Source organism: Protobothrops mucrosquamatus, unplaced genomic scaffold (assembly GCF_001527695.2).
Source record: "Protobothrops mucrosquamatus isolate PMUCROS unplaced genomic scaffold, P.Mucros_1.0 scaffold276, whole genome shotgun sequence".
NCBI lineage: Eukaryota > Metazoa > Chordata > Lepidosauria > Squamata > Viperidae > Protobothrops > Protobothrops mucrosquamatus.
The window spans coordinates 1,061,488-1,088,846 of NW_015386620.1; the positions used below are offsets into that span (position 1 = coordinate 1,061,488).

Consider the following 27,359-nt stretch of genomic DNA (forward strand, 5'->3'; position numbering starts at 1 on the left):
CCCCATCTACCTTCAACTTCGGATTAAGAGCAATCGGGCCTGGCCTTTTAGGAACTAGGCCTGGGATTATCTGTTTTTAAACCTGATAAACTCCCATCTCTGGAAACCCCCCCATCCCTGGATTTCTTTTCTTAATCGGGGAGGAAACGTTTTAGAAGAAATCAATAGGGGAGGAGGAGAAATGTTAAAAAATAGAACAACAGGAAACAAATCTCATTGGGTCCTCCGAGAAAAGTTAGGAAGCCAAGTAGACTCCCCTCTCAGCTTCATATTTTTTTTTCCCCCATCTTCCAAATATTGAGAGGCTTGGATGATCCTTTCTTTTCTGGTTGTGGACGATGTGGGGAGAATGAGTATATAAAGTGTGGTTTTCTTCCAAAGAGATTATTTCTCCTGTTGAATAACAACTTGGGGTCAGGGGAGGAGAAAGCCAGTCAGTCAGTGTGACGTGTCCAATTAAAAATAAACCGGTTAGGGCAAGAAATGTGTTTGTTTAGCAAGAGAGTAAAGGTCAGCAGAAGTTGGAAGAATAAATGTAAAACTTTTAAAACGAGTAAAAACGAAGAAAGAAATCCACTGTTCTGTAAATTCATCTGGCACGATGATGAACATTAGCTGCAATATTGACTAATGAAAAATTGATTCCTTCAAATTTGGTTTCTATTATATGTTGAATTTATCTTCCTTCTTCTGATGTTAATATCAGGAAGTAAAGAGTCACAAGCTGATGTACAAAAGAAGCTATATTTTCTGTTGTGCTGAAATCATTTGGGGACAGTTCATGTTTCCTTCTGCATTTTAGATTTATACACACATAAACACACAGTCCAGACTTACACTCATTCATCTAAAATGGAATAGGAAACCAAGATATACTTAAATGAAGTAAGAGAAAAAAGGAGACAACTGGTTATTAAGTGCATATTGTAGAAAAAGACTCATCTATTGTTCTAAACTTTTGAACTTACAAAGACAGGCTTTGGAAAAAATTGCTTGTGTGTAAGTGTGTGTGTGTGTGCATACAAAGAAACAGGAGTGCTTTGCCTAGAATGGAGGAAAATGAAAACAAATAAGAACCTATTTTATATAGCTTCTGATTTACAGCTTAATACATAGCAAATATAAAATTTTCAATATTTAGATATCAGCATGCATCTTTCACAGAAAAATGGTACAGTGTCCTAATATGCTGACAGTCCCTTTAAGCACTGGAAGAAGTTTCCTTGTTTTGATGCCGAATTTCTACATAGTGAAATAATATTTTTAAGTTCAACCATAAAGATTTAGATAACTAGTAATTTGGAGTTTTCCAAGCCAAGTTTTTCTTTGAATGACTATCTTTTGTATGTTGTATGGCAGTATTATAGTGTATATTTGAAATATGTAACAATTTAATGATTCAGAGATAAAGATAAAATACTAAATTATCACTAACCTAAATGAGAATGATGTTGTGTCCTTGGGCTTTCTTATCACTGTGACAAAGATTATAAGTCATTGCTTCCGGTTTTTTATTAATTGTAACTTTTCATATCACATGGCAGATCAACTTTTATTTATCTTAGTTATATTAGAAATATTCAGAATTTGAGAGTGTTATGAATCTATGCTCACTAACCATAATCATAGTACAGGATAGTACAGTACTAACCATAATCATAGTACAGATGCTAAACTGCAGATAAACTAAAATAGAAATGGATGTTTTGACCTCCTTGCAGCCATGCTGAAGGATGAGTTGATAGCAAGGGGGAAAGTAGAGGCTAAACTTGTTGGACTAACAACAATGATTTATGCACTGTTAAATCTGAAAAGTGATTAACTTCCTATGGATTTGAGCTTTAAGTTAATATGTTCATTATGATTTGCATTGTTAATCAGGAAATATACGTTGAGAATAATTTACAGCTATTCCATATTTATTTTATTTTGTATTGTACTTTTTGTGTGATATTTTATTAACAAGTATTACAGTGTGTAGTTTGGCTTAATATAAAAGTATAATAGTGGTTTCTTTCTTTGTCTGCAATGCTCAAAAATCGTTTCATTTCAGAAAATTTGGATTGAGCTCATTTCACCCACAGAGAAATAGAAATAAAACTGCACAATTCATTCATAACTATGATTCATTAATAATTACTGTAATTCAAACATTGATTTAGTTACTTGAGGATCTATATAAAGAAGAATATTGAAGATTTGATTATATAGATACCATTTGATTTTTTTTTCTTAGAAAAAGTATATTTGGAGAGATAAAATGATAAATCAATTCAGTTCAAAGAGATATTAAGTCTTAAAGATGCAGTTGGAGAGTGCATCTTTTCCAGTCTTAGGTAAAATTCTCAAATATAAAGAATAATTCTTCATGCAGACAATAGTTTTGCTGTATACGCTAGCTACATCATCTAGTAGTGTCAAACACTAGATAATAAAAAATAGTGGAAAAAGATTTCTAGAAAACCTGTGTAATAACTAAAAAAACAGAAAATGAAGGATTAACTTATTTAGAAGAGGAAGGCATTGTATTTTTATATATAATAACATTCTGAATAAGTTCAATGATGTAGCTGTTTTGTTATTAGTTATATAAACTTAACACTTTAAAACTATAATAGATGTCCCACTAAATTATAAATACGTTCAAATGAAAGTTTGATACTGATAAATAGATGAGCCATTGTAAATTTTGTTGTTATGGAAGGGAAAATTGTATAGGTAGTTTTTTTTCTTCTCTAATAATTATTTGAATGAATTACTTAGTACCAATTCTTCAAACAGTGATTCTACAGTAATAAGATTATGTGGGAACCACACAAACTATTTTCTATAAATGTCTGCACTAATTTTCAGATAGCTGAAATGCAAGTGTCCTGATTAAAACCATCCCCGCTGAACATTATCTTATATTGAACCAATATTATGGCCATGTGGCTTATTATCATTTTATAGCTTAATTACAAATGAAAAAAATATTATTGCTTAACCCAAACTGTATATGGATATGAATGGATAGCAGTGTCATTTTTTTCTCTGCTCCTTCTCTTGCATAAATACCACTTAAACTGTGAACTGAATATTGCTCATTCAACCCTATATTTTAGTGGGCTGTTTGCTATATTTTGATTTTCTAGTAGCAAATATCACTGTATAAGAGTTTAACTCTGCGTTAACATTTGTTTTGTTTTAAACAGTTTTCAAAACTGTTATTCTACTTTGAGAAAAGAATGTACATTTATAGTTTACCATAAGGCTTATGCAACCTGTGCAAGCATAAAATAATGTAGTATAAAATTTGTATCCCAATTGCTAAGCCTTATTCTGATAGCTGGTTCTATACCTATTGTTTAAATGCAGGACAAATTAAGAAAAGTGATTGGTGGATTCCCATAGATTAATTTCTCATTCCATTAAATGTTACGTGCCAATGGGAAAAAATACCATTTACTTTCCCTGATGTGGAGAAAATGATTAGAATGAGATTGAGCAAGTTTAGGCAAGTGCTTGAGTAGTTTAGCTGTTTGTCAGATTATGCAACTAACAGGTGCAGTGACATTGGACCCTACCAGATAGATTACTTCTCAATACAGATCTAGCACTTTTATGTGAAAAAAACCCTAAACCTGTTATCTAAAATTAATCCTGACAAGTTATACTAATAGAAGAGGAGCATAGGATGAAGCAGGAGGGACAATCAATAACAAGCAAAAATTTCATCTTGAGTGCTGCAAGGGAATATCAGTGCTGGCATGCAGATATCCAGAAGTAGTCATGGAGCCAGAATGCTTTTGCAATATAGTGCTGCATTCCCCCACCATCAGCATCATAAACATATAGCTTCATGAACCTTTTATTGGCAGAAGTAATGGAAAACCTGCAATGCATATACAATGGTGACAGAGCCAGCAACATACAATTAGTGGGTAGAAATCAGCTTTTTTTCCCCCAGCCTTTTAACTCAACCTTCTGAGCAATTAAAAGACTAGCAATCTCTTTATAAGGACCTTATCTAAGGCCTGATAAACACTTCAAAAAGCACCGATCAGGCAATTCAAGAGGAGATACACATGGAAATATAGGCACAGTGATACCTTGGTACTCAAAACTGCTTTGAAACTCATCAAATTTGGTATTCAGCACATTTTGACATGAAAATTTTGTCCCAGTACTCATGGTATTGGACAAGCTAGAACTTGTCAGTGTCGGCTGCCTTTTGACTCACTAAAAATTGTTCGGTACTCATTGTTTTGGTACTCATTATCTCTCCCAGAACCAATTAACAGTGAGTACCAAGGTACCATTGTATTTTTAACACATATGTAGAATCATTTCAAATGTAATCACTGGTTTCAAATCTCATGCAGGTATCTTAAGTAATCTTATATCTGTAAAATTATTTAGCCATGATTAATCTTATTTACTGGTTTGATAGATTGTTTTTTTTTTAGTAAGTACTAAGAGTAGATGTTTTTCTGGGGAATAAAACCAAAAATAATACTTAATTACATAGAAGTAGTAAACTACTCAGTCTTGGCTTTAAAGAAACTAATGTTAAACTCTTTGAAAATTGCTTCAGGTATAAGGAATGGTTGTAAATGAACCATTGTTTTGATACAATTGTTTTACAAATAGTTCTTTCCTTGTTTTCTGATCAAAATGATGATGAAGATGATGATTTATTAAAATTGTATAGCAGCCAAGTTCCAACTAATCAGGACACTTCACAAGAAAAAAAACATTAAAAATAAAAAAAATACAGTAGGCAAAAATAAAAGGAAAAAAGATGGCAAGGATGGCAGACATTGATCCCAAACAAAAGAGAACAAAACCCTATAGAATCCTAAGGGGGATCTTGCTAAAGGCCTGGACAGAGACATGTCTACAAGATTCTTCAAAACATCAGTAGAATGGGGGACCATCCCAATCTCAGGGGAATCTCATTCTAGAACCGGCTACTGCTAAACTGAATGCATGTTTTAGGGTTTCAATAATACCCAGATTGAAGAATACGATTAGGAAAGTTAAATGTTTAGCCTCTCACAAGTACTTTATTTTGTAGCTGTTTTATTAATGAATCATTGTCTTCAATTTCTAGAATATATTTTAATATATTTTCACAGGCCATGGGAAAACTCCAAAAGATGCTGCTTCTGTTCGTGCCACTCATCCCATACCTGCTGCTTGTGGAATATATTATTTTGAAGTAAAAATTGTCAGTAAAGGAAGAGATGGGTAAGATTTTCATATATATTGTTGCAAATATAGTTTGATTTATACAGGCTGACATTTTAATAAAAAAATTAGTGGTGCTTGCAATTGCTGTTTCTAATTTTCTCCATATATTAAAGATGTAATTCATTTTATTCAGTTGAAGAATTGTTATAGACCGACACTGTTCGTTTTTTTTCAATCATCAATTTCTGTATAGTCCAGAGAAATCAAATACTTGGCCTACTTGCATTACAAACAAATTCCTTTTGGTAATTTAATACAGTAACACTGTTAAATTAATAGTATGCATACTACCTAGATTAAAATAGAATTTTTTATTTTTCATTTCTGCTTTCGATTATTATTCTAGTAAATTCAAATTTAGTAAATTTGTGGCTCATGCTAAATAATCTAATGCAAGCTACAATTTCAAAATTCTGATTTCTTTGATTCAGTTAATCTTGGTCTATAGAGGAATATACAGTTCCCACTACCTGAAGCCACAAAACATTTTGCACAACATGCTAATAATTATGCTCCAAAAGTGAATAAGTCTAGAGCCTTTTTTATAGAATAGGAATTTTAAGGAGTCAAATCAGTTTTCCTAAACATCTGCAAATGTCTATGGAGATTCTCAATCATCCAGGTCATGGTTATCATGCCTTTTGGAAAAAGCACCTTTAGGATAAATTTCTGCAGCATCTTTCTCTACAATTTCTGAGGTTGCAGGTCTGTAATTTTCTATTCATATATGAATATTCAGTCCAGGTTTGGACAGTATACTACAGTTAAATGTTGCAATTGGATTAGTTCAGTAAACTATGGTTAATAGATTAATTGTGGGAATAAAATTAGCTCTATCTTAATGTGATTATAATGATGAATAAAGACTAATGTGCCATATAAGTAATTAATAATATGATAAAATTTTGTAAATCGTGTTAGCATATTGGAGGAAATAAGTACTTCCTCATTCCATGGTTGACAATCAGGACTTCATTTAATTAACAACAGACTTCAACTGAATCCCAGTAAGACAGAGTGACTGAGGTGGGCCCCTCTGTACTCAGGAGTTTATCATTTTTGGATGGGATTGCACTGCCCCAGACAGACCTGGTGCATAACTTGGGGGTTCTCTTGAACTCATGGCTCCTGCTCAAAAAGCTGGTGGCGGCTGTAGCCAGGAGGGCCTTTGCCCAGTTCCACATTACGCGCCAATTACACTCTTTTCTGGACAGGGAGCCTCTACCCTCAATCACTCCTGCCCTGGTCATCTCCCTATTAGATTATTGCAATACACTCTACATGGGGCTACCTTTGAAAAGTATCCAGAAGCTTCAACTGGTGCAGAGTGCAGCTACGTGAGCCATACTGTGTGCCCAAAGAAGGGCTCATACAACACCCTTACTCCACAAACTGCACTGGATACCAGTTTGCTTCTGGGTCCAATTCAAGGTATTGGTCATCACCTATAAAACCATACATAGCATAGGCTTCATCCAATCTCATCAGCCCATCTCACTCGATCAGGCAGGGAAGGTATGTTACCTGTCTGTAGCAAAGAATTTCGACTGGTGGGGTCTAGGAAAAGAGCCTCCTCGGCCAGTGCCCTCACTTTGTGGAACATCCTGCTACCAGAGGTGAAGAAAGTCCTCAATCTCTTGGCTTTCTGCAAAGGGGGCAAAATTTGGCTCTGCATCCTTGCATGAAGGTCACAGAGGATCAGGCAACCATGGGGCTGGTTAGCCCCTTGAGAGCCCCTCCACCTGTAATAATCCAATGTTAAAAGGCCATCTTAGAATTTTTTTCCCTTTTGATATTTTGTCATTCTATAATTTAAATTTTTTTAACCCTAATTTAAGTTTTAATGTTACTATTTATATTTTTATGTATTGATTATATTGTACATCGCCCAGAGCCCCTTTTTGAGTGAGAAGGGTGATTTAGAAATATGATATATAAAGAAATAATAAATAATTCCTCCTACTTTTGAGTGTCTATCGAGATCCTCAATCATCCAGGTCATGGTTATCCCAAAGATGCTTGTCCAAAAGGCAACTGGACTTTCATTCCTTTTGAGGAATGTGATAATATGAGTTTATATTTGTGATATTGATAGAGTAAATATAGACAGTTTATAAAATAATGTTAGCAGTAGAAATATCCAGCTCTATATTCAATGCATATGTGTGCATCTTGGAGTGAATGTTGAGTCCTGAAGGTTTTTTTGACAAGAATTTAGAAGTGGCTTGCCATTGCCTTCTTTCTAGGTCTGAGAGAGAATGAGTAGGCCAAGATCAAAACTCAAAATCCCCCAGTTTCTAGCCAGGTATCTTAACCACTACACCAAACTGGCTCTCAGTTACATCTAAAGAAGAAAGTTAACCATTGGTCATCCTCCAATTTGGACTTTAATAACAGAGTCACATTTTGCAGAAGTTAATTTCAAATGATTCATGGTCTCAGAGTGCAACCAAAGGTCTGTGTTTTAACCTATCTCTGTTATTGTCCCTGGTTAGAGATCATGCTGAACAGAGCAGAACAGAATAACAGAGTTGGAAGGGAGAGGCCTTCTAGTCCAACCCCCTGCTCAAGCAGGAGACCCTATACCATTTCAGACAAAGGTCTGTCCAGTCTGTTTTTAAAAGCCCCCAGCGATGGAGATATTGAAGAGTACCGGATCTAAAATAGAAACTTGTGTTACCCTTCTGTTTCCTTCTTTCCATGTAGATGTAGTTCCATTAAGGGCTACACATTGAGTGTGGTTTGTCAGTCAGTTACAAATTCATCTGGTGGTGATGTTATCTATCCCACATTTTTCTAGCTTACCAAGAAGTAGGTTGTGGTCTACTTTATCAAATGCCTTACTGAAATCCAAGTATACTATGTCCACAGCATTTCATTGGTCCACTAATTTAGTCACTTTGTCAAAGAATGAAATAAGATTTGTTTGACATGATCTGTTTTTGACAAACCCATGTTGGCTTCTGGTTATAACTGCATGCCTGTTTTCAGATCAGTTGCTTGATTATCTTTTCCAGGATCTTCCCAAGTATTGATGTCAGACTGATTGGTCTGTAGTTTCCTGGATCTAATTTTTTTCCCTTTTTTGAAGATGGGAATCACGTCCTCTGGTAATTCCCTGGTGCTTCAGAATCTTTGAAAGATATGATTCAATGGTTCTGAGATCATGTCTGCCAGCTCCTTCAGAACTCTGGGATCTAATCCATCAGGTGCTGGTGATTTGAACTCATCTAGAGTAGACAGGTGTTCTCTTACCATTTTCTTGCCTATTTCAGTTTAAATCCCTTGTCTGTCTTTTACGATTCTGTTTTTGGTAGGTTGGGCTATTTTTTCTTTTTGTGTGAAGACAGATGCAAAAAAAGAATTAAGCAGCTCTGCTTTCTCCCTGCTGACCGTCACTTCCTTGCCATCTTCTCCCATTAGTGGACCAATTGTTTTTTTGACTTGTTTCTTGTTTTTTATATGTTGAAAGAAACTTTTAATTATTTTTGACATTTGTTGCAAGTCTTAGATCATTCTGCGCCTTAGCTTTCCTGACTTCATCTTTGCAAATTTAGGCTACATGCTGGTATTCTGCCTTAATTATGTGTCCCTCTTTCCATTTTTCATACTTACCCTTTTTGTCTTTCAGTTTATCAGAGAGTTCTTTGTGCAACCATGCTAAACTCTTGGCACAACATTGTTTATCAAAACCAGCAAATGCATTTTATAATGCTTGTCTTTTGTTATATTAAACCAGGCATGTCAAACTCGCGACATCACGTGACGTCGTGCGACGTATCATGACTTTTCCCCCATTGTCGGCAATGGGGTGGGTGCGGTTTTGGCGTGATGCATCCGGCCCGCAGGCCAACAGTTTGACATGCCTGTATTAAACCATCACTAATGTACTTGGATCTTTTGCTATAAGTACTACAAATTGTGGATATAATAAGTTGTATTCAGAAAGTCGTTTCCTTATAGTTTTCTCTGATTGGAATAGTATATTTTCAGCTTAGTATTTGCTATAATTTAATGCATGCAAGTCCTAATGTAACAAAAGAATAAATGGATATACTAGGTAGTGGAAATATTTAATCATATTGTGCAATTCTCAAGAACATTTTAGAACCTGAGCTTGGCTATGTTTACTCAAAAAAAGTCCTATTAACTTTCTTAGAAGTGTGTAATATTACAACAAAAGAGGTGCAGTGCAATCTTGTAGCCAATTTTTAGTAGAACTCTACACGGTTGTCCTGGAAATCTGTTATTTTTTATATAATGAAGATAACTTAATTTTTTTCAAGAAATATTGTATGATAATGCAAAGTTCAGGCTTTTTGTAAAGGAGGAGTTTTAATCTGTTTAAGTTTATTTTAATTCTGGAGTAGATATTTAGAAAAAAGTTCTGATACTTTTAACTCCACGTCTCAATTATATTCATTGGTTTATTTTATTAATTTATTTGCAATGGAAATTTGAGTTCTGCATTTTTAGAAAATTAGACTAGAACATCCGAGTGACAAATGTTCTTATATTTTATACCTCTTCACAGAATTTCAGAAGGTTTCCTCAATTACTATCATCCTTTTGTTATTAAAGCCATTTCATTATTCGGTCTACAATACAGAAATGCAAATAGGATCTAGATGCTTTGCCATTTTCATTTGAGGGAGAGACATAAAAATCGTGTTTTTTTTTAAAATAGCTATTAAAGAAATATCACGGTGTCATACAAATAATTTAATGTACTTTTATTATGGATTCAGTTATAGTATGTTTTATAAAATATAAAACTTGCATCAAGTCTTAAAATCCTTTGAGTTATTGTAAACGCAATTTGGGCTAGGAAAACCTGTGGAATACCTACCATTTAGCTAAAATGGAAGAGTAATATGAAGATGGATAATATTAAATATTACTTTGGAACAAAGAGTTGCAGTAATCAGTTTGAATAAATCAAACTGATTTGACTGATTTGATATTATGTTTCTTCTAATCTTAAGATAATTCAGCAAAAGACTATTTTACTATTTATTGAATATCAGAGAATGTTCTTAAAAGGCTGGCTGAACTTATATTGTTTAAAAATGGAAAATTATGTAAAGGCAGTTACCTACATGGCTCTCTCACTATTATCCTGGTTTTGTTTGATATCCATAATATTATTAATAAGGTTTTGGGGAAAATAATGTGACTTAATTCTAAATTATATACCTCTTGAAACCTAGTTGCAGATGAAAATTAGATATTGGCTTATCAGTCAATAATATCTTGTAGATCAAAAAAACAAATACAATGTTGATGGTTTCCAAATCATAAGAATTAGTAGTTTATCTTGCATTGGTGAATTCCACCTTCAGCACCACTGACCTTTTTACCACTGTAAAAAAGTCCCAAAGGTGCTTTTTCAAGAGGCAATTAGATTTTCTTGTTTTTCTTTGAAGATGTTTAGCTTCTCATCCTAGAAGCTTCTTCAGCTCTGACTGAATGGTGGGGAATGGAAGGATTTATACTCCTGGTAGGCAGCTGGTCATTTGCATTCTTTTAGAGAGTCGTTGATGCCACCTGGAGGTTTATCTGTGTCCTGAGGGTCATCTGACTAGTGCAAATGGGTGTGGAGCTTTCTTGGAACTGTTGAAAGGACTGTGTTGTGGACTGAAGATAGATGATGTCGTATCCTTTCCCCTCTGTTGAGAGAGGGCAGTTCAATTTTGACATAGATGGCCTCTTTGACTCTTCTTTCAAGCCAGCGATCCTCTCTGTCCATCATATGGACTTTGCTGTCTTTGAAAGAGTGGACAGAGAGGACCACTGGTTTTTATTTGTTTGCTTGTTTGTTTTGTTTTTTCCCTTTTATCTATAATATTTGAGTATTGCTTAAAATTAGTAAAATATCTAAACCAGGGAAAGTGTTTTTCCCTTTAGGGTTAAAAAAAATAACTGAAAATATATATCATATGAATTATAATAAAGATTAATGACTCAATACAGGTATATATTATTCCCCACGGCAATGAGAAGCAGAGATGGTCAAACTGATCCTTTTATCCAAAGAATAGAATAAATCTAACTTTACTTCTAATTTGAAATTGCTTCCAGATGTTGGGCTTGCAATGAAAAATGAAACCTTGATTTTGTTTTTTTTGTTAATTACGGTAGATAGGTTTGTTGCTATAGAAATGGTTTGTACATATTGTTGTTTAAAAACAAAAAGTAGTGATTGTAATGTTGTTATCTTCTACTGTGCTAAAGAGAGTCGGAAGTTGGTGTCTTTCTTTTCTTTACCCTCTTTACATTATCTTTTCTTTTTCCTCCCCCTTCTTCTAGTTTTCTATTATTTTTTTGACTTTCTTTGTATTTTATATTTTGACAAACCAATAAAAATATTATTAAAATAAAAAAAGAAAAGAAAAGAAATGAGAATTGTTGTTAATCTTAATGTTTGGGTTGGAATTGTAATCTCAAAATTTGGGAATTATGAAGACAGGAGAACTAGTTTCTGGTTTGTTGTATATTCAGCTTTCCTCACATAACACTAAAATATTTCCTTTGAATGCTATAAATACATTTAATTTTGAATATTTTTATACCAGAGGTCCTCAACCTATGGGCCATGGACCACTACTGAGCCGTGGCCTCTTGGCCGTTGGGCCGCATGAGTAGCTGGGCAGTGCATGCCCATGTATGCGTGCTCAACCCCCCTCGTGCCATTGTTGCCACGAGTGTTGTGCGGGCAGTGGTAACGCCGCTAGTATCACGCGGGCAGCAGTGTTGCCACGAACCTTGTGCGGGGGATGGCAGCACCATGGGCAGTGGGCAGTGGCGCACCACACAAAGATGGCAGCATTGCCGCAAATGATGTTCGGGCGGTGGCAATGCCGCAAGTGGCAGGTGGCCTGCGGCATGATCCTCGTGCGGGGGGTGGCGGCGCGATCTTCGCACTGGGGTGGAATCACTGCGGGCCACAGAGCGGGCCTCGCACTGATAGTAGCATTGCCACAAACTTCACACAGGCGCCACCGTCACAGCCTTGCATGCATGCTCGCAGCCCCATTTGTGTGGTGCGCATGCTCGTAGCCTGTTTGTACACACACATACATACACACGTGTGGCCACATTCACATTTGCGCATGTGTGCGTAAGGCACCTGCTGCTCCCTCTCCCATCGGGCCGCCAATCCAAAAAGGTTGGAGATCCCTGTTTTAGCCTGTGTAATGCTCAAGTTAATCTTTGGTTGTACAAAACAGTTTTAGCCTGAGAAACTGGTTGATTGATATTTAAGTGTATAATACTCAGTTTATTAACCATAAATCACTTTGCATATAATGATCAGTCAGAATCTTTAAGAAACCTGGCTCATTGTTAATAACTAGTTGTTTATGCTGCCCAATCTTTCACCATTTGACTCCTGCCATCAGAAAAAACTAAACCTGTCATTATGGAAGTTGTAGTTCTGAATTTGTGAGGCGTCACCAAGTTGCTTAACTAAGGAAATAAACAAGATTATTTTTACCTATGCTTTTTTCTTGGTTTGTTGTTTTTCAAATTGGAATTTTGAAATGCCTTTTTTGTTAGGCAAGGAAGAGGGATTTCATTATGAATATGAAACTAAATAAGGCCTTAGTAGAGATGCCTTTGATGAGAACCAAATAGGATCAGTTAGATTGCAGTTAGATAGTGACTTCTTTTAAATGTCAGAATTTGAAATTAAAACTGGTATTTAAATGTATTTGGTTATTATACCTGAGGATGCAAGATATGGAATAATAGTCATAAATTAGAGGGAAGGATTTTCTGATTATTAAGAAAACCCTAAGAAAATGAAACCTGTTATATTGGATTCTTTTTGCTGGTTCCACGCAGAGCCATCTGGTGAGGGTTTTAATTTAGATATGTATACAAAAGTCAATGGCCTAAATATTTGTTTAAATTATTGTTGCATTTTTATGAGTACAGAATAAATAAGTACATATGTTAACCCCTGAAACTGTTCCCACAGCATGTGGCTTAAGTTGAGCACTACTTGAAATTATGGTTTGTTTGTTTAATTGATTTATGTAGCCAGCCTACTTGGCACACAACTCAAATGTATGTTATATTTCATAAGAAGTCCATGTCTGATTCATGTTTCTAAACATAGGACATCTGTGGTTTAGATTAGTGTCTATTAATTGCTAATAGGCCAGTATATGAGCACAGCTCAGAAGGACATTGGGAACAACACCAATTGTTCATAGAGAGAACACTCACCCAAAATTCAAGGTCTAGAAGGACTTAATCTGAGTAGCCATAAAGTGGAGCATATACCAAGGTAATGCACTGTAGCTGCTCTGTTCTGCATAGGCAGATAATCCCAAAGAAATATGGATATATGTTCAAGAGTGGAACTACCATCAGCTACCTCCTCTACATGGAGGACATCAAACTATGTACTAAGAGTGAATGAGACATTGAGTCGCCCATCCATCCATCCATCCATCCGCAGTGAGGACATTGGGATATCATTTGGACTTGAGAAATGTGGCCAATGGTAATAAAGAGAGGGAAGATAGTTAAGAACTATGAGCAAGCCACATAACAGCCATACTGATCAGCCACAAATACCTCAGTATCCAAGAGTAACAAGGGAACCATGAGGAGGAGGCAAGGAAGACATCAGCACCAAAAATAAGACGGGTCTTGAAGAGCCAACTCATAAAGAACAAGTTCCATACCATCAACATGTATGCCCTGCTAGTCGTTAGATACCCTGCCAATATAGTGGCCAAAGGAGGACACGGGAGATAGTGATGTGAAGATCCAGAAGATCCACAATCTACAAAGGACTCCATCCCATGTCCAACACCCAGATACTGTACACCAGTTGGAAACAATATCAAAACCATTGTCCTGGAGGAAACCCATAGCACCTGGGACTACATCAGTAAGATGGTACCCAAACATGAGCTGCTGAGAGAATGCCTGAGGCAGCATTGGACAAAGGAGGAAGATCAAACAGAGGAAGTACCATGGCAGGAAGTACCATTGCATGGGATATACTATTGAGAGATAGCTGAGGTGGTTGACATTGGGAAATCCTACCAGTGGCTGGAAAGAGCTGGAAGAGAGAACACTAGTCACAGCAGTACCAGAAGAAGAACTAAGCATCAGATCTGTAGAAGCAGGGGTCTGCTGCACTATCTAGGAGCCAAGTTGCAGACTGTGCAGAGAGACCTCAGAAGACAATTCAACCCATACTGGCAGGATATTAGTTTCAGGTAGGAATAGCATACATTGAAAGGCACAACCAAGTAGCTGACATTGTGTACAGGGACAATTGCAAAGTGTATGGGCAATACCCTCCCAAGTCCACAAGAGAGATTTGTGGAAAATAATAGGGCTAAGATCCTATGGGACTTCCAGATCCAAACTGGAAGGCAATCAACCAGACATCGTGGTAGTCGGCAAGAAGAAAAAGACAGCAGTGATAATAGATGTAGTGGTGGCAAGTGACAGCAACATCAGGAAGAAGGAATATGAAAATCTGGAGAAGGGTCTGAAGGAGAAATCAGAAAAGATGTGGAAAGTAAAAGCCAAAGTGGTCCTAGTAATGGTAGGAGGACATAGGGTTGTAACTCCTAAGTTGGGAGAATGGTTTAAATAGATCCCAAGAACAACATGAGAGTTCTCTGCCCAGAAGAGTATAGTGCTAGAAACAGCTAAGATGCTGCACAGAACCTTCAAACTCTCAGGCCTCTTGTAGAAGATTGAAATTGAGCAAGACACATACTACCCATGGGGGCAGGGGAGGGGGCAGATAGGCAGACAAGACAGATGAATAGGTAGATTGGCACAGTTTTACCTCACAGAGTAGCTGTTGGAAAAATTAGACCAGGGAGTGCTATATTCAGTATCTTGAACAATATTATCTAATTATATATAATCTAATTAAAAGATAATCTAAAAGAGTTGTAAGCACCACTGTAGTATCCACATTCCCCTCATTTTATCTCTGCAACAATAATGCTGTAAGCTAAGATAGAAAAATTAATGCCAAGTCACTCAACTCAGTTGTTAAATAGCAATTTGAATCTAGGTCCTATCCAGGTGTAATACCTAAGCTATTGCCGTAATTTGGCTGCATTGCAGTTTATTTGATGTATTAAATTTAGAGTGAGAAAAGAAAGCAGTTATTAAAAAATCTGCAAATAAATATTCCAGATTAATTGCTTGATAAATTCTTATATTTTCTGTGATTATTACTATTAGAGGAGCTCAGTAATATTTAGTTTCTTTTTTCATTTAAAATACCGAAATATTTGTCATCAGGAAAATATTGCCTGGGAGAATATAGAAGGTCCTGTTTGTTATTCACGTCAGTAAGCGAGACTTTTGTATGCACAGAAGGGGAAAGACCAACACATTCCTACAATGAAAGAACAAATGGGGAAGCTGATGGAATTGGCTAAGGTGGCTAAATTGACTACTTTGATTAAAGAAAAGACCGTCTAGCTTTGTTTTTCTCTGGAAACTCCTTTAGGACAGTTTGCTTGAAACTGAACGAGGTGAAACTGTCAGGTGCGAAAGACCAGGGCCCCACTTGAAATTCCAATTAAACTGATAGGGAATGCCTATACAGTTCTATTGGCAGTCATCAATACTAATTTTAGAATTGAATCCATCATTGAGCATAAAGTAGGGCATGGTAAATAATCCTTGAGAGGTAATCCATCTGGATTTTAGCACTTACAGTTTCTTAAATTCTAATAAAGCCTACAGCAGTGATGGAGAACCTTTTAGAGACCGAGTGCCCAAACTGCAACCCAAAACCCACTTATGCATCGTTGGGTGCCAGGTGGGTGTGGCCCATTGGCTGGGTGTGGCCCATTGGCTGGGCGTGGCTGTGGCGGTAACAGCAGACTGGGTGGGACTAAAAAGTTCAATCAATCAATTCCAACTTTGCAAGATCTTTTTTTTTCCCACGAGAAGTTGAAATTGACTGATTGATTGAACCTTTTTTTTTTGTACACGGCGGCAGAGGCCTAAAGCGAAAAGGTTTTATAAAACCTAGCTGAAGGCCTAGGACTGGGGCGACGGCGCGCGTGCCCACAGAGAGGGCTCTGAGTGCCGCCTGTGGCACCCGTGCCACAGGTTCGCCACCACTGGCCTACAGCATTAATTATAAAATGCATAATTTATTTTAGCCATTATAATTTATCACTTGGTAAGTTCTTATTGTTCTCTTACAAAAAATACATTATTAAATTGTTGTGTGATAGGAGATTATGATTGAGCTTCAAGGAGTAATAACTGCAAGTTTTGTGATGTTGAGTATTAACAATCTTTAGTTTACACACATTCATCCTATAGAAATCTTTAAAGATTCAATTTAAATTTTGAATTTGAATTTTCCTATCAGGGTCCTATATTGGCACGACACTTGCTTTCTCAGCTGCTAAGCAGAGGAAAAGCTATTGTAAATGTTAAATATCTCTGCAAAAATATGTTTTTTCTTTTTCTTCATTAATATTTTTAGAGGATGAGCACCTCCATATAACAGATACATGGGGAGGGGAACGGGGACTTTACTTTGAAAAGTAGATATTTTCCAGAATTGCATTAAAAATCAAACATACCAATGTGGGGAAAATCCACATTAAATTATTTTTCTTTTCCAAAATCTTACTTGCTAGGTAGAAATTAATACATTATAAATCAACTTTCTTCTTTTTCTTTTTTGGTCATTTTCATGAAATGTGGATTGTATTTCATTTTTCTAGAAAAAGATTTTAGAAATCAGTATTACTTTCGAACAACCTGAAGGAATTTCATCCTAGAAGACATTTGATTTGTTTGCCATCAGATTTCTTCCCTTTCTTCCCTCCCTAAGCACATGTATTTTTCTCTGGAACCATTTTAGGGCATTTCTACCTGTCAAAGTCAGGCTCCATCCACTATTGCTTGCATGTTATCTCTTAGGAAGATTCTTGGAATGGCAAAGTTCAAAGTTGGACATGGGTGCGTTCCTTGTTGAAGTTCTTAAACCTTGGCAAATATTTTCTAGATTAATTAGTAGAGCAAAATATAATCCAAATGGAAAATGTAACACAGGGTTTTTTTTCTGATTAATTACACCAGAAATAAATACTCAATAATTCCTTAATATCTGAATATTGTAAAAGTATTTTTTATCAGTCGTTAATATTCTCAAGAAAGGAAAATAATAAAAATCAAATAAATAAAAATATTTTAAGTAAAAAGTCAAAAATTTTGGCATTATAAATTAAATTGAAAAATTGCTTTTTGTTTCATTACTGTTTTGAAATGAGTATATATGAAGCAGAGAAAGATGACTGTTTAAATTTCCATTTTTCAGTTATATGGGAATTGGGCTCTCGGCTCAAGGAGTGAACATGAACAGACTACCAGGTATGATGAAGAATAATTATTTTTAAAAACCTTTTATTGTTATCATATATGAATCCATTCATCTTTTCTTTCTTCTAGATGAGAACTGTCTTTAATAAGTTTTTAATGTAATCTAGGATTTAGAAAGAATGTTGGTTTTTATTCAAGGTATAGCTTGTCATATCCTATCAAAATTTACTCCAACATTTCAAGAGTGGTTTTAGGAAGATAATGCAGGCCTTCTATGCAAACATCAGTTAAACACCATTTAGCATAACAGAACTGAAAAAAAGTACTCTGTATCTCAGTATAAATTTTATTTGGAATAGGTTACTCTTATAGATGGATGTTTCTATCTAAAAAAGGGATATTCAACATGCCACAATTATGTGAATATCTTAGCTCTGCTTAGGAAGTTTCAAAATGTAACATTTTGACCAAGAAAAGGAGTTTGGTATAATGCTGATTTCACTTTAAGCATAATATATTTGAGGAACACTTCCTAATCAAATAGGCCCAAAAGAGTTATCAGTAACATAGATTTTTTTTCTTAGCAGTTGTTTGAAACTCTGCTTGGAAATTGTAAATACTTTAGAGGAATTGATTGGTAATTATAAAACGCTTAAAGGCGTCTGTGTTGGTAATTGCCCGAATTGCACTGTGTCTTTCATTTTGTGTATGCATGGTGGTTTAAATTACCATCCTCTCCAGATTTTTTTTAAAAAATCCTTTTTTTCTTAATTGAAATTAAGCTAGTTGTTAGGTTAATTTATGTATAGCTGAATGAGTGAAGGGCTTCAAACTGGGCAGACAAGAGGATGTACATACTGGCCCTAGCCTCTTTTCTCCTCCTGATTTCTATGCATTCTGTCTGAAAATTGAAGACAAGTTTTATTCATCTGTTTAGTACTATTACTGATATATATTTTGGAACTGTTTTGTTAGGATACTGAATCATAAGAAATTCTCTATGCCAGTTCAAGCAAACCATGCTTATGTTCTCCTCCAGCTGAATATGTGTAGAATGTGAGAAATAGAAGGTGGAACTATAGAATAGTATCATTCAGTGGCTGAAAATAGCTAATGTAAACATTAAAGAGACATCTTGTCTAATTTGGATTTTTAGTGAGAATTAAGATGATAATGTATGACATTTTTTTAATTTCTCAAACCAAAGTCTACAAATCGAGACATGTTTTTGTAGCCAGTCATTCTTCACTGCTAATCAGTCTCAAGCACAGTTATTTTTGTAACAGTAGCATAAATCCTAGATTTAGTTTTAAACTAGGAAAAATTATCTTAAAATGCATTTTAAATAATATTTAAATCAATGATATATTCTAAGATTGGTTGTGATTTTATCCCCAGCACCGTGATTTTAACTGCCCTTAAGCAGTGGAGAGGAAATGCAGAAAATATTCCTGGTCTGAAAGGTTTAACAACAACCATATACACATATTTGGGAATTTGTCTACTTGAACAAGGAGAATTGTTCTTGAATAAATTATTATATTTATAAACTTATTTATATGCATTTGTTTATATTTCCAAAAATTGTACTGGGAAGGAAAATGAGAAGGGAAGAATTAATTTCATTTAATTACTTTGAACCAGGTTTTAACTATACGTTCTCATACAAAACTCAGAAGATTATTGATGCGAATGCAGAATGCCAGGAGTCCATACATAACTTTCCATATATCATCTTTTTTTTTATGCATGTCTAGCCTCTGATGTACACACAGTTTCATGTTGCAATGCCAAAACCAGGTTCATTTTCAAAGTCATTTTACTGAAGATTTCTCAACTGTCTTAATTTATTTGTATAAGGCTGATACAACTAAATAATACAGGAATGCGTGAGAAAATTTCAACCTAACAGCTTGGTAAACAGGCCAATAACAATCTTGATAGAACTGACACTAGAGAAGAAGAGAAGAAGGGGAGAATACTGTTTCCTAGGTACAAAGAGAACATTTCGGTACCTCTTCTGCTGCTTTCAAATCTTGCATTGAACAAGAACTTTACATTCAGTTTTTACATGCCAAACTTTATAACCTATGGCCTGTGCTGAATCAGAGTAAAAATTATTTGATGAGGGGGTGGCAACAATAATTAAAGGGACCTTTGTGTAATTCTATCTTGTGCACCAATTAAGGCCTTTCCTGGAGAGCTTGCTCGTAGTCACTCATGCCTAGTCACCTTTCATTTGGACTATTGCAATGTGCTTTTCATGGGGCTGTCACTGAAAATCACCCAAAGCTTCAACTGGTTGAAAATGCAGCACTTATAAAGTGATGGGAGCCTTTCCGTTTTCCCGTTTAAAACCTCTAATGCAATGGCCTAGATCAGGGGTAGGCAACCTTGGCTCTTTTATGACTCATGGACTTCAACTCCCAGAATTCCTGAGCCAGCCATGCTGGCTCAGGAATTCTGGGAGTTGAAGTCCACGAGTCATAAAAGAGTCAAGGTTGCCTACCCCTGGCCTAGATATTGATCACCTTCTTCTAGTGGCTTCGACTTACTAAAAAAGGAGGGTGTCTCTGGATCCTTAGGAAATGTCATATCCAGGAGTCATAGAGATAAGCTATTTTACTTGTAGCCCCCTTCTCTGGAACAGCATTCTTTATGAAGTCAGTGTGGCTCTAATATCTTTTTCCATTTGGAAATCCATTAAGCCCTGTTTATTCTAGAGAGCTTTGGGAATATCTTTGTGGTGATGGAGACTTTCCTGCCAGGTTTGGAAACTATAAGCTATTCCTTGGAGTGCTGTTATTTTGTTTTGATACTGATTTTACTACTGTATTGTTTTAATACTCTTTCTTATTTACCTTATTCTGTAAGTTAATTAGAGCCTTGTTTAGGTCAAAGCAGCATTTAGATTACATCAAATAAATAAATAAATGTTCTTCCCCTCTAACATTCATAGTGCTGCAAACACACATGGCTAATTTATATATCCATGGTACCTGCAGTTTCTTGAGCTCAGAAGCACAATATTTGTCTTCATATCATTATAAAACATTTTTTATATTGTATGTTCTTGTATGTTGAGGCTAAGACAGTCCAGATCTTTCATTTGTAGGATTTGATGTATTTGAATCTATTGAAAGAACTAATTAAATTTAGATGCAGCTCTTAATCTGTTCCTGGGCATTTTATGATGTAGTAAATACTTATTTTTGTCTTGTTTCTAGGTTGGGATAAACATTCGTATGGTTACCATGGAGATGATGGGCACTCATTTTGTTCCTCGGGAACGGGACAGCCCTATGGTCCAACATTTACAACTGGGGATGTCATTGGTTGTTGTGTAAATCTTATCAACAATACCTGCTTCTACACAAAGAATGGGCATAGTTTGGGTATGAAAAAATAATTCTATTTTGTGAAAGTATCAAATACTGTATGATAGCAAATTTGACCAATCTTTCCAAATTTTAGATGTATGTAATTTTGATCAGAGCTTAACTCTCAAAAAATAAGCACACCAAAAATATAATGATTAAAGTATGTTTGGCTCAAACAGGTCTTAGTTTCTCAGGCAAGATCCTTGTTTGATCTCTGAGGGCTAAGATCTGATTTGGAGAAATGTAATATACATAGTTGTCCATTTTAACAGAATAAAACATTATTAGTTTGAAATGAAAGCACAGTTTAGTAGCATGCTTGAAACATGCTACTGTTCTGTGGAAATGGCATTCCTGAAACATTAAATGAATTCTGAAAGTGTTTCTGATCTTTATCAATGAAAGTTCAGAAAACCTCATCATTCATTCATTTATTCATTCATTCATTTCATTCAATTTGTTTAGCCACCCAATTCAAACCAGTGACTCGGGGAGCAAATAAAAACAATTAAAATACAATACATAAAAAAAACCAAAATACAAGCAACAGCCAACAGATACTATTATCTGTCAGTATCAGTGCATGGCAATTTGATAATAGCTTTGAAATTTATGTAGTTTATTTATTTTATGGTAAATATAGCCTTTTAATATGATTGCTTTCCAGTTACTCTGGTTATCTCAAGAATTAATGTTTGAGTCAGTTAAATATTTTTCAGTACAGCTTAATTAATCAAAACAAGGATGTGGAATTATACATTCAGTGAAAAAAACATGAAATGAACACATATGTGATAGTTTCCCAGTTTTGGTTCCCTTGATTTCATGTATAATTGTGTGTAGTAAATATTGTACAATAAATGCATTACAGTTTTAGTTTTAATTTTCAGCAAAAGTGAAAAACCAATGGACATTGTTTTATAGGGCAGTTTCTTAATGTAAAATATTGTATTTGATTTGAGAATGCCAGATAAAATACATAGCATTTTAGTAGAACAATTAGACTTTCATATGAATTGTTGATATTTTATATAATATGTTGTCATTATAACTCAAGAGTTTTGAAATCTAGAGAGCAAAGATGAGCTGGATTTGTATTAATGAAGTATAAATATAGTCAAGCAGTATGAATCACTGAAATAGTGAGCAAATTAAACAGAAGCAATAAACAGTTATGTAAAATCTTTGAAATTACAACTTAAAAATGAAACAAAAGAAAAGTCGCTACTCATAATTAAGACACTTTACCCCTTCTTATGGAAATCATTGCAGATTAAAAACTTGACAACTCTGCTATTGATGGTAGGATTGTGTGACCTTATAGCAGGAAAAATTACCTCTCTCATAACACATCCAATTTTTTTGTTGAGCGAAAGTGCAAATATTCTTGCATGTATATCACTGTGGGAGAGACAACAAAAAATATACCAATTAGGGTCTCAGTTTCCTTCTGGCTTCTGTTGGTGAATGGGATTTTGTTGTAATATCCATCTAATATTGTTGAAAGTAAAGTATTGAAAGGAGCCAAAGTAAAGGCATTATTAATATGCTGGCAAATAAAGTAGAATAAGTAGCTTGTAGCTGTAAAGTTTTTTCAACTAAAACCCACCACAGGTAATTGGCTGTGGAATTCAGATCTGACTGCTGAGAAAGATATCAAAAAGACTTTGAGGAGTTCAGTTTTAATTCTCTAGAACCAGGGTGGATTTGATTTAAATCAAGTCGATTTAAATCACTAGTAAAAAGGCCTGATTTAAATCAACTCGATTTAAATCATAATTTTTAAAGAGCAGCTGTCATCTCTGTCCCGCAGCGGATCCTCCTTTGACCCGCTGTTCACTCACTGACAGTCCCATTCACTTTACTGGGACGGCTGCTGATGTGGCAATGACACAAGGTGAGGGATGTGGCGGGCAGCAGATGAGTGGATGGCCGCTAACAGGCGCTGCCATGATGGATCTGAAATGACAGGTGCTCTTTAAATATAAGGACTCATTCTTGCTGGTAGTTAGAATCTTTAATATTATTTGCAAACAAAATGGTTTCCTATTTAGAATAATAAGCTGTCAAGTTAGTAAAACAGCGATATCAGAACCAATTTTAGGTTAATAGGTTAATCGCACATAGTTGGAAAACTACTCAAATTCTTTTATTTAACTAAAACACTTAGAGCCTGGTAAGATGCATTTCTCTGCAAACAATCATACAGTTTATAATGTATATAGATTTGCAAAACAATGGGATAAAGGAATATTCCTGAACTTTATGATTTATCTCATGGTTACTGTGAAATTGTGTTAATGCATCAGTGCAGTGCGTGTTATCTCAGCTTTCAGAGCTTGGATTCCTTGAATGAGTTTACCAAAAATGTAAATATTGCAGAATATACAGCCTCAAACTACATAACTAAGCTCCATTTCACGCTGAATAAACAAAATTATTAATGTATCTTAAATAGAAAATTATATTTAGATAGATATTTACTCCAAAAGCCTTTTATTAAAATAAATTTGATAAAAATAAAAAAAATCTGATTAAAATAAAAAAATCCAATTTTGTTGACTTTTTTTTTTTAAAAAAAAAATCATTGATTATTATGCACCCTGTCTAGAATTAGGATCAATAGAGAAAAAAGAAAGCGATTTCAATACACAATTCGGCTAAGATTTTTGTTTCCATGTTGATGAAAAGTAGTGGCTTTCTCCTTGCAATCCTGCCATGTATACTATTGTTCAGTGTTTTCCTGATGATGATCTCATAAACATTGACATTTGCCAATGCAAGAGAGGCCTTTAGTTTGTTAAGTTATTACCCTGCTGTTCTTTAGACCTCCTGGAGAATTTCCTCCATATATAAACAATCTGCTTTCTCTGGAAATAGTTTGATAACATTTCCAGCCTAGGGAAGCATTAACAACTGATTTTTGGATGTCCTCAGAAATCTCCTTTTTTTTTAGTAACATTTACTTTGAATGTTGTGAGCTGTTAAAGTTCTCTCATCTTACTGTAGAAAAGAATTTTACCACTTCATATTAAATAAATATATCCTTAATATATTCAGGAATTCTCAATAGAGATGTGCAGATATCTTTTTTATGTATACACATTGGAGAAGTAACTTCTCTCATAATACAAAATCATAACACAGAAATGAAACCATGTCTATTTAAGATACATTTATACATACCTGTGTTGTGAAGATCAGATTTTGAATACCCAAAACACTGTTCTTTAAATAAGGCAGGACACTCCTCTCCCCCCCCCCCCATACACACACACACACAACTTTTTTTTATCATCCCATTGATTGAACAACCTGACTTTATTTTCCCCTTCAAATGAGCTGATTATCCTAGAGGCTCATATACAATTATATAGCTTTGGATCATTTCCTTAATAAAAATGAACAATAATATTTTTGACTCATATGTTTAATTGGATTCGTTTTATTCAGTTCTAAGAATTGTGTGGAGCAGTCACATTTTATGTCATATTTGTACAGAAATATTGAAAATCTAAAACATTTAAACACCATTGTATTAGAAAGAGAAGAGAGTTGCCTTTACGTATTTGTCCTTCCTATCTGACTTGATAACACCAAAATAACTTGCCACATGAGAATTACATTTCTGCAGTAGCAGAAAACTTTAGTAGCTGGAACGCTACATAAGAGACAGTGGTTATTTTACTACTGAATTTAGTAACAAAGCATTTGTTAATCATAATATCATGTAACATTTAAATAATACTGTATTCGTTTAAACCTGGACAAAGTAAGCATTGGAGAAATGTACTAGTTTAGGTTTATTGCAATTACTTTGAAAATTTGAATAATATATGTGGTATAATAATAGTTAAGACCTGGTTATACCAGCAGGTCAGATACCTGAGGAGATGGATGAACTCAAAGGTTGCTCCACTATTATTCATATCCCTCTGTCTTATTACTTTTCTTCTGTTTTTATACAGAACTATTATAGTTTTTAATATTCTTTAATAATTATTGTAATGGTTTTAGGTAACAATTGTTTTATATCTGTTTTATTGGACTATAGTATGCTGCCCAGAGTATGTTTCTTTGCAAAAGTGGTGGTCATTCCAATTTGATAAACAAACAAGCAAGTAAAGAATGGTAATCCTTTGCAGTTAGATACACAATGATGGGAGTATGATTCATATGAGGAGGGCTTTTTTTCTCATAGAATGCCCAGAACGGAGTTCCGGCACCTTTTTTGGGATGGAAGCTTGTAGGGTAGGCAAGGCGGGTTGTATGACGTGTGTGAGTTCCGGCACCTTTTTTTTTTTTTTTTTTAAGAAAAAAAACTGCATATGAGTAAACTAAAAAAGTAGCTTTTCAAATAGCTTTTCTTGAAGCTGAAAATAAAAATTTTACTTGGTAAATTGGTGCTTGATAAATACTTTGACAATCCTGTGCTTTCTGGCCTTCTTCAAATATAATTATATAAATAATGTAAATGTGGTTACTATTGGATGTCTTGCCTGTATAAATTTATTTTCTAGCAAAAAGAAGTGAATAGCTGTTTATATTTTCTCTCGTGTAGAGATGTATTTTAACTACAAGAGCATTAAAGCATGACTTGTGTTGACTGTGACAGCTCAGATTTTAATTAAATATTTCTTGATTACAGGTATTGCTTTTACAGACTTGCCGGTAAGATTATTGTATTGAAGTATAAAATATCTGTGCCCAAAGAGTATTTTCCTTGCTTACATGTGTAAACATGCATTTTTCAGTTAGTTCTGTTTTAAAAAAAATTATAAGAGCAAAGTGCATTTTAAAAATATCAAAATTACTTAATAAGCATTTGTTTATAATAATGGCAGAAGATTCTAAGGGATTATGATTACCGTTTGGAGTTACGTATTTCTAACTTTTGATGCTTTATCTGGAGGATTTGCAAATGTAGAATTTTAAGTTTAGCAGTAGAGCACATCCATTGCATATAGAAGGTCTCTGATTAGGTTTCTGGCATATTCATACATATAAAAAGAAGCACTGACAACAGGAATGGCTAGATTTTATGCACAGTAATAAGGTAAAAGTATTGCACTAGATTAATACCAGTTCTGGCCTTCCCCAGTCTGAATTCCCTCAAGATGGATGGACTTCTATTTCTCGAATTCTCAGCACTAATATTGCTATTCATTATGCAAAGTGCCCACTTTTAGAGGACAGCCAGGTTGAGAAATGGTGCTATAACATCTACATCACGTTATGAGAACGTATTGATTTTAAGTTTTTTGTTCTGGTAGATTTGAAAAACATTGCCCATCATATTAACCCCCCCAAAAGATCCCCCCCAAAAAGCAATACGTTATTTAAGAGTGTTTGTTTTATCAACATGTTCATTACAACAATTGTTTTTTGTTTTTATAATTGTTTTATTCTTGGTGACACAGGCCTACTTCAGACTTCTTAAAACCTAGATCATTCAGTTCATAAGATTATCAAGTCTCGTATTGCCTGTCCTGATTGGCAAGAACTCTGCAAGTTTCACTGAGTGAAATTTTTCCTCCTGAGGATTTCTTAAATAGCCTTGAAACTCAAACATTAACTACTCAATTATTTTTTCTGTTGGTGGAGCATGCAAAAATTATTAGCTTAATTATGTGGTTTTAATGCTAATTTCAAATTATTTGTGTTTTGTACGATTACATTGTATATTGTAATTATCTCTTGCAGCCAAATCTATACCCCACAGTTGGACTTCAAACACCTGGAGAAGTAGTGGATGCTAATTTTGGACAACATCCATTTGTATTTGACATTGAAGATTATATGCGCGAATGGAGAACCAAAACGCAGGCTCAGATTGACAGATTCCCTATAGGAGATCGGGAAGGAGAATGGCAGACGATGATCCAAAAGTATGATTTGAAGATTATAATGAGTGTCTGTTTAAATTCCTATTCAAATTTGGGAGATTTTAAAACTGGTCTGTTTCGGTCCTACAAATCTTGTTCTGTATTTCTTGTACATTTGTGCAGTGAAATAAGACATGCAAATACAATTTTGATTCCTGAGAGGGTAATTTTATCTGATGTAGTTTATCTCCATGTAAAAACCATGCATTTAACTCCTTTCAATAAATGTTAACCCTTTTTTTGTATGTGGTAGGGCTGTGCAGCACTTTGGATTTGAAGGGAAAAGGATACTATGGAGTTTTTAAAATATTTTTCCAGGGATGCTGTGAGGGCAGCCATGTGAGCCTGGAAAAAAGACATTGTTGTTTTAAAGAGTTTTAGACAGATGGTACATCTCACATACACACGTGTGTGTATGTACACACATGCATACATACTCCTTGCAAAACATTTTTCCCATCTTTCATATCTGAAGCATTGCACAACTCTCATTATCTGATTACTGTAACTTGGTGGTGGC

At 34.9% G+C, this 27,359-nt stretch overlaps 1 protein-coding gene across 1 annotated transcript in view; it reads left to right on the forward strand.

Moving 5' to 3' along the window:
• The first annotated feature begins 5,120 nt into the window (after nucleotides 1–5,120).
• Nucleotides 5,121–27,359, forward strand: part of RANBP9 (RAN binding protein 9) — a 32,713-nt gene continuing 10,474 nt past the window's right edge. The window contains exons 1-5 of the mRNA XM_015814692.1: nucleotides 5,121–5,232; nucleotides 17,573–17,625; nucleotides 20,802–20,969; nucleotides 25,603–25,625; nucleotides 26,658–26,842. Of these exons, the coding sequence (XP_015670178.1) occupies nucleotides 17,577–17,625; nucleotides 20,802–20,969; nucleotides 25,603–25,625; nucleotides 26,658–26,842 (425 nt within the window). The 5' untranslated portion in view covers nucleotides 5,121–5,232; nucleotides 17,573–17,576. The remainder of the gene's footprint in view (nucleotides 5,233–17,572; nucleotides 17,626–20,801; nucleotides 20,970–25,602; nucleotides 25,626–26,657; nucleotides 26,843–27,359) is intronic.